This window comes from Littorina saxatilis, linkage group LG12, assembly GCF_037325665.1.
Source record: "Littorina saxatilis isolate snail1 linkage group LG12, US_GU_Lsax_2.0, whole genome shotgun sequence".
In the NCBI taxonomy this organism is placed as follows: Eukaryota; Metazoa; Mollusca; class Gastropoda; order Littorinimorpha; family Littorinidae; genus Littorina; species Littorina saxatilis.
In genome coordinates this window covers 19,617,655-19,626,775 of record NC_090256.1, presented here as the reverse complement: position 1 = coordinate 19,626,775, position 9,121 = coordinate 19,617,655, and the positions used below count along the sequence as shown (strand labels likewise).

General features: G+C 41.2%; 1 protein-coding gene across 2 annotated transcripts in view; it reads left to right on the top strand.

The window, feature by feature from the left end:
* Positions 1 to 9,121, top strand: part of LOC138981441 (uncharacterized) — a 102,100-nt gene that overhangs the window by 76,258 nt on the left and 16,721 nt on the right. For both annotated transcript variants that reach the window (XM_070354359.1, XM_070354358.1), the window contains exon 3: positions 8,074 to 8,294. In XM_070354359.1, coding sequence (XP_070210460.1) covers positions 8,074 to 8,294 — 221 coding nt within the window. The remainder of the gene's footprint in view (positions 1 to 8,073; positions 8,295 to 9,121) is intronic.

Here is a 9,121-nt window from a genome sequence, read left to right as displayed (position 1 = left end):
AGTGAACGATAGACTACATCCGTTTCGCGCGATGACTGATTCTAACATCCGTGTTCAGTCTTCCAAACTGCGAACTTGTTGGATCGGACCTGCCGTGCCCGCATTAGCCCGACGCATATTTGACAAGCCCATAATTATATACTCACGTCGCCCTGTAGTTTGTTAACGTACGTACACCTATTGCTATACTGTACTTTGTTTGCATTCGTGAATTATTTATGATGATTATTTTATAATGATAAAAATCTGTTCTATAGCGCAAGTCCTGTGCATATCTCGAAGCGCTTTACGCCAAAACATAACATCGATCAAAAGAAAATACAAAAAAAAAAAAGAATTTTTTTTCATAAGCATACAAATCATGGAATAAAATAAAGCAAAGTAAACAAACAACTAATCATAAGAAGTGGTTATATGTTATACTCCCGAGCGAAACAGTCCCGAGACAACCACAGGTGAACGGTTTAAAAATGTCTCTTTCTTGTTTATTTCGTTGGTCCTGTTGGAAGCTATGTGGGGATGGTGGTGTTTCCTCTGTGCGTGTGTGTGTGTGTGTGTGTTTGTGTGTGTGTGTGTGTGTGTGTGTGTGTGTGTGTGTTTTTGTGTGTGTGTTTGTTTGTGTGTGTTCGTGTATGTATGTGTGTGTGTGTGTGCGTGCGTGCGTGCGTGTGCGTGTGTGTGTGTGTGCGTTTATGTGTGTGTGTGTATGTGTATGCGTGCGTCCGTGCGTGCGTGCGTGCGTGCGTGTGTGTGTGTGTGTGTGTATGTGTGTGTGTTAGTGTGTGTGTGTGTGTTTTGGTACGTGCGATTGTGACAAGTATGTACAGAGCAAATTCTGACTCGGGAAATAACTCGACACTCACGACACTGTATACATTATTTCTGAGAAATCTAAATTATGTTGATTAAGTGCAGGAAGAACAAATAAGGAAAATTCAACATTTTCAAGCTGTCTCAGTAAGGAATGCAATTCACCTAAATTTAGTGCATATTGTGAAAGATTTCAATACAAGAATTCAGTTTGCCTTAAATTACAAGACTTTTGTCAAATATTTCGATCAATACTTATACCATCCTGACCTCAGGTCAAAATGAGTTCGGCTCATTCTGTCTGGCAAGGAAACCGATTTTTTTTAAACATATTTAGAGCTTTTTGTAATGTATTATTGATATAAGCAGATTCGCGATCGTCGATAAAGATTTTTCATGGTGTTTTGTAATTTTTAAATTACAAAGGAATTGATATGTAAGACAGTTTCAAGCGAGCTATTTTTCGCGGCTGTATTTACTGTGCAAACAACTCTAAATATGGCAAAAGTGTCACGTGATAATCACCGTTTGGTTTCGGCGCTCACTGGAGCAGACGATTTTTTCTGTAACCAGTTGACAGTGATGAAACCAAATATTACGGTCTCCTTCCGGCAGCAGTCCCAAAATTTCGACTTGTTTTGACCTTAGAACGATGTCTTTATCATAACTGTGAAGAACAGAACAGAGATCACTGTCGAAGTCGGCCAATCTGCAATCATTTTCGTCTCGCGAACACTGATCTCAAATTTAGATCAGTGCTCGCGAAAAACATAATTATGGGAGATAACCCTGTATTCTTATTTTGATAGACTAGCAGTTAAGCCCGGCTTCGCCCGGGAGTAAGCGGAGTCCTGTAGCAATTTAAGACGCTCGCTATCCCATTATCATTAGCTTTACCTCCTTTGTTTGGATACAAAAAAAGAGTTATCTCCCTTACCTTCTAGAAATTTCCGGAACTGTCCAGTTAATTTTTCTTTCTTCATTTCTTCCCCTCATAGGAGCAATAGCGAGTCTCTAATATCACTGGCATGATGTGCTTGCTACAGGTGAACAGTAGGCACTGAACTGGTCTTGCACCATATAGGCTGTATTCAATAAATGGGAGGTCGATAATCTGAGAAAGGACTGAACAATGAATCAAGAAACTAAAACCCAGGTGCACATCTGCGGCACCTAGGGAGTGTACGTGCACACTATCTTGTTCCTGCCTCTTGCCATCTCAGAGGTATGGCGACCACAGACAAAAAAGAGTTATCTCCCTTACCTTCTAGAAATTTCCGGAACTGTCCAGTTAATTTTTCATTCTTCATTTCTTCCCCTCATAGGAGCAATAGCGAGTCTCTAATATCACTGGCATGATGTGCTTGCTACAGGTGAACAGTAGGCACTGAACTGGTCTTGCACCATATAGGCTGTATTCAATAAATGGGAGGTCCATAATCTGAGAAAGGAAACAATGAATCAAGAAACTAAAACCCAGGTGCACATCTGCGGCACCTAGGGAGTGTACGTGCACACTATCTTGTTCCTGCCTCTTGCCATCTCAGAGGTATGGCGACCACAGACAAAAAAGAGTTATCTCCCTTACCTTCTAGAAATTTCCGGAACTGTCCAGTTAATTTTTCATTCTTCATTTCTTCCCCTCATAGGAGCAACAGCGAGTCTCTAATATCACTGGCATGATGTGCTTGCTACAGGTGAACAGTAGGCACTGAACTGGTCTTGCACCATATAGGCTGTATTCAATAAATGGGAGGTCCATAATCTGAGAAAGGAAACAATGAATCAAGAAACTAAAACCCAGGTGCACATCTGCGGCACCTAGGGAGTGTACGTGCACACTATCTTGTTCCTGCCTCTTGCCATCTCAGAGGTATGGCGACCACAGACAAAAAAGAGTTATCTCCCTTACCTTCTAGAAATTTCCGGAACTGTCCAGTTAATTTTTCATTCTTCATTTCTTCCCCTCATAGGAGCAATAGCAAGTCTCTAATATCACTGGCATGATGTGCTTGCTACAGGTGAACAGTTATCTCCCTTACCTTCTAGAAATTTCCGGAACTGTCCAGTTAATTTTTCATTCTTCATTTCTTCCCCTCATAGGAGCAACAGCGAGTCTCTAATATCACTGGCATGATGTGCTTGCTACAGGTGAACAGTAGGCACTGAACTGGTCTTGCACCATATAGGCTGTATTCAATAAATGGGAGGTCCATAATCTGAGAAAGGAAACAGTGAATCAAGAAACTAAAACCCAGGTGCACATCTGTGGCACCTGTACGTGCACACTATCTTGTTCCTGCCTCTTGCCATCTCAGAGGTATGGCGACCACAGACAGACAGACAGACAGACAGACACACAGACAGACACTCTCTTTTACATTTCCCTCTCTCTCAGAAACTTCTAGAATCTTATTCCAATGAGAATAAGCGATAGATGAAAGTGTGAGCTCATACATTTGGATTAAAAGGCTGGGACTGACAGTGTGAAAGCATCACCATCAACACACTCTTTTTGCTGAAAAATAACTTTTTGACTTGAGTTATCTCCTTTTCTTAGGAAAATTCTAGATACTTGAAAACCAGGTCTAACATCGACTCTATATATTCTGTAAAGACTGATCAGGCGTGCCTGCATTAGAAGAGAAGATACCTCCCTTCAATGTATACAAAGTAAGAGTTACCTCCCTTTGCTTCTAGAAATTTCCTGAACTGTCCGGTTAACTTTTCTTCTTCATTTCTTCTCCTCATAGGAGCGATAGAGAGTCTGTAATATCACTGGCATTATGTGCTTGCTACATGTGATCACCAGGCACTGAACTGGCCTTGCACAGCAGGGGGCAGGGTTAGTGTGTGTGGGGGGGGGGGGGGGGGGTGGGGGCGGGATGATAGCGGGCGGGGGGTAACCCTTGAGAATTACACGGTATACTGGTTTGATGAGAGTTACCTCCCTTCCGTGGGTGACAAAGCATGACTTACCTCCCTTGTACTATGTAGACTGTATTGATAGATGGGGAGGGTCATTATCCGAGGAAGGAAACAATGTCTGGAGAAACTAAAACCCAGGTGCACATCTGCGGCACCTAGGGAGTGTGCATGCAAAATATCTTGTTCCTGCCTCTTGCCATCTCTGAGGTATGGCGACCACAGACACACAGACACACAGACACACAGACACACAGACAGACACTCTCTTTTATTATATGTATAGATTCGCGTAGGACTGTAGCAGAGAGATAACTGGCGATAGCCGTTGAGCGATGACTGATCAGAATGTACTTATACAAGAATCCAATTCGAGTTTAATGTGCTTTAAAGTCGTGAATATCAAGCAAATTCAATGATAAGATCCGGTTGCCGGGTTTTAAAATGAATTTTTAATTTGCACGTACGTGAAAAATTACCGCGTCAGTGGCCAATGTGCCTTTTTAAGAAAAAACTCCTTTCAGTGCAAACATTGCACTGAGTTACTGACGACACTTCCTTAACTCAACAAAAATCAAAGCACTTCGTGTGCGTGTGTGACTAATACCTGTCATTCATATATTCATGGCGAACATGTCAACTCGTGTGGCCCTTGCTAAGGGGACGAAAACAGAAGTCTCCGGGGAAGATATGACTTTTTATGGGCCATTTAAGTTTCAATTATCATTCTGCTTACAGGGGGTAGGAAAAAAGAACAAGTCGCGTAAGGCGAAATTACTACATTTAGTCAAGCTGTCGAACTCACGGAATGAAACTGAACGCACCGTATTTTTTCTCCAAGACAGTACAGCTTCGTCAATCCCCGCGAGAAGGAAATCGCTCACCTCCCACGTGCAAAACGCAGTGAAATTCACACGCCAGAATAGCGCGGTAGCGTATTATATTGTGCTAAGCAGGAAAGCGCGCTTTTTTGTAGTCTTCTGAACTTTCTGAGCTTGTTTTGAATACAACCTATCACATCTATATGTTTTTGGAATAAGGAAATGATAAAGAATAAGATGAAATCATTTTTGGATCGATTTCTTACATTTTAATCGTAAGACTAATTAATCTATTTTCGTTAATTGTAATCACATTTTAAGAGTAAACATGACATATGTATATATTTTTAGATTCAGAATGTGATGAAAAATACGATGCAATCAATTTTAAATCTGTTTGCGAAAAATCGATTTTAATGACAACTTTAATGAGCAAACTCATTAATTGATTTTTAAGCCTTCGAGCTGAAATGCAATACCAAAGTCCGGGCTTCGTCGAAGATTACTTGACCAAAATTTCAACCAATCTGGTTTAAAAGTGAGAGCGTGACAGTGCCGCCTCAACTTTCACGAAAAGCCCGATATGACGTCATCAAAGATATTTATCAAAAAAATGAAAATAAACATCTGGAGATATCATACTCAGGATCTCTCATGTCAAGTTTCATGAAGATCGGTCCAGTAGTTTTCTCTGAATCGCTCTACACACACACACACACACACACACACACACACACACACACACACACACACACACGCCCTAATACACTGACACACACAGACACACACAGACACACACACACACACACACACACACACACACACACACACACACACATACACCACGGCCCTCGTCTCGATGCCCCCCCCCCCCCCCCCCCCCCTCTACACACACACACAGACACACACACAGACACCCGCACATACACCATACCCTCGTTTCGATTCCCCCTCGATGTTAAAACATTTAGTCAAAACTTGACTAAATGTAAAAAGCGGAGTTCTGCCGGTTGTAGAATTGTTTTTTTCGCAGGAGGTGAAAACAAATGTTGATTACGGATTTACTTGTAACAATGTCCGACAATATTATACATTATAACCGTAAATCAAAGATGGGTTAAAGATAATGGATCTAAAACAGAGAAAAGTTCTCTGGAGAATAGTTCTGTGTAAAACATCCATGGTTCCTTCACTGTGCTGTAAATAAGACAAACCTACAATGATTAACTCGAACATGTTATTTAACTAAATAAGTAAAGTTTAACCAACCAAACAATGTAAATGGGGATAAAGCTTCAAGGAACAATCGCTATCTTGTCATTGAGACACTCGTGCATTGGAGATAAACCGGAAAAAGCTCCGTACCATTGTTAATTGGTGATATCAATGTGAATAGGCAACATTCTTCTGCATCAGAGGCCACATTTAGTTCATTTGCATTATTTGCATTCAGTCAGTTTTGACTAATTGTCTTAACATAGAACGGGAATCGAGACGATCGAGGGTAGTGGTGTGTGTGTGTGTGTGTGTGTGTGTGTGTGTGTGTGTGTGTGTGTGTGTGTGTGTGTGTGTGTGTGTGTGTGTGTGTGTGTGTATGTATGTGTGTGTGTGTGTTTGCGTGTGTGTGTGTGAGTGAGTGGGTGTGGGTGTGTGTGTGTGTGTGTGTGTGTGTGTGTGTGTGTGTGTGTGTGTGTGTGTGTGTGTGTGTGTGTGTGTGTGTGTGTGTGCGCACACAGCAATTCCAGGAAAACGACCGGACCGATCTTTATTAAATTTTACATCGAAGTTTTCCCAGATGATATCCCTGCACTTGTTTCCTTTATTTTTTATAACTATTTTTGAATGACGTCATATCCGCAAAAGTTGAGGCCACACTGTGCATGTGGTGACGTTCATTTTTTACTCAAGCAAGGACTTCGAGGAAGCCCAGACTATGGGATTGCATTTCAGCTTTGAAGCTTAAAAATAATTAATGAGTTTGGTTATTAAAAATCTGAACATTCTAATTAAAATTAACAGTTTAGTAATCGATCCAAAAAAAATTTCATCTTATTCTTTATTTTTTCTGGATCCAAAAATATATAAATATGTTATGTTTGGATTAAAAACAAGCTCAGAAAGTTAAAAAGAATAGAGAAAAGCGCGCTTTCCTGTTAAGCTGCAGTGCTACAGCGCTTTTCTGGCTGTTGTCACTTTAAGCGTTCAGCACGATTGGCAAAGCTATTGTTTTGGTGAAAAAACGCAGTGCGTTCAGTTTCATTCTGTGAGTTCGACAGATTGACTAAATGAATTAATTTCGCTTTACGAGACTTGTTATTTATGTTTTGCTGGTGGTTATATATTCATCTGGCAAACAAATCCCATGGAAATGTAGGAATCGAGGACAATTTAAGACAAAAATTCAGTTTCTCGACTTTTAAATCTCGCAGATGTAACAATGATAAGGATTTGGATTCGTTGATTTATTCTGGAGTTCGGAGCCTCAATGTCATATTTTGTATGTCACGATACTAAAAATCAATAAAGTTCTGTTTAAACCCACAGTGTTAAGGTATTTCTGCATTAATCTTCTTCTTCTGCGTTCGTGGGCTGAAACTCCCACGTACACCCGTGTTTTTGCACGAGTGGAATTTTACGTGTATGACCGTTTTTACCCCGCCATTAAGGCAGCCATACGCCGTTTTTGTAGGAAGCGTGCTGGGTATTTTCGTGTTTCTATAACCCACCGAACTCTGACATGGATTACAGGATCTTTTCCGTGCGCACTTGGTCTTGTGCTTGCGTGTACACACGAAGGGGGGTAAGCCACTAGCAGGTCTGCACATAAGTTGACCTGGGAGATCAGAAAAATCTCCACACTTAATCAACCAGGCGGCCGCGGCCGGGATTCGAACCCTCGACCTTCCGATTAAGAGGCCGACGTTTTACCACCCCGCCACAGCGCCCGTCCTTTTCTGCATTAATTATACCAAGTATTAAACGCGTCCGCAAGGCCCATGCACGCATGAACGCACGCACGCGCATACGCTCAAACGCCACCGAGATTGCTTGTCTAATGTACAGACTGACAAGATGGGGATGTTCAAAAGCAGTGTCCCAAATTCAAAGCATTTATTACAAGGTACTACAATTTGCACTGAGAGGGAAAGAACCGTGGCAGTTTGTTGAAACTGAGGGGAAAACGTGTTGAAATGCGATAATTCTGATTTTGAAATTCGATTCATTCTTCATAAACGTTATTTTGTATTCAAGGGACATAATTACATGACGGACTGTTAATACTGGAGAGAGAGAGACAGAGAGAGACAGAGACAGCCAGCCAGACAGCCATCCAGCCAGCCAGACAGACAGACAGACAGACAGACAGACAGACAGACTGTCAGAGAGAGAGAGAGAGGTGGAGAAATACAAGCAGACAGACATACAGACTATCAGAGAGACAGGGAAAGACAGAGAGAGAAAATTCATTTGAGGCACTGTTCTTGAATTATACCAAAAATGATTTTGCATTCCTCAGGTGGTGAGCCTGCTGTCGAACCATCCCTGTGACGTCAACTCACGTGATAAAGACAAGGCCACGCCCCTATACTGGAGTGCCAGCCGGGGCCATTGCAAAATCTGCGTCATTTTGATCCAGGCCGGATGTGACGTCAACGCATGCGTAAAATGGGGCTCTACGGCGCTGCACGCGGCTGCTGACCGTGGTCACGTGGACTGTCTGACTCTTCTCATTGAAAGGTGTGTGTTCTTGTGGTGGGAGCGCAACGTAATACAACACAATACGATACAGTACAATACAATATACTGTAACAGAAGTGCGATGCAATTCATTACAAGCAATACATTGCAATGCAATAATATTACACGATACGATACAATATTATACATTTCAATGCATTGTAATACTACGCAAAAACAAAACCATGAAACACACAAATCGTTGTAACTCGATTCTTGGCGATTTTGATGTGTTTGTGCTTTAGACTAAGTAACTTATTCTCAATGAGAAATGTTTTCTAAAATACGATGGACAATACATGATTTAACATTCTTTTGTCTTTCTCTCCATACCTGGTACAAATACAAACACTATTTCATAGTACAAATAATCAGTTTTGGCCTTCTGCTCAAAAGCTGTCTCAAACGAGTTATGCCAAAATTCCATGACCACGTCAAAATTCAGAATGCGTTCTATGCTTCAAATATAAAAATGATCGACATGTAATGGACAAGAAAAGACATATTATGGGGAGACACATAAATTACACACATTTCCGGGGTCTTTCGAGTCTGAATTTTGTTACCGCTGCGAAAGAGACGGATATCAAATGCTGTCCTTGGGACGACAGTTGTATATATGTCATTTAGAATAATATTACCCTTCGTTTAGATAATACAATCAAGCGTACATAAATGAGGACACTGTTGCATACATTACGTTATCTGCTACATTAGGCAACTCTGACTTAATTAGTTTCCGCATGGATTGCCTTATGCTTGTTTTATGTGACGGGAGTCGTATATTATGAATGTGGTGGAATTAATTACATGAAAATCGGTCATGT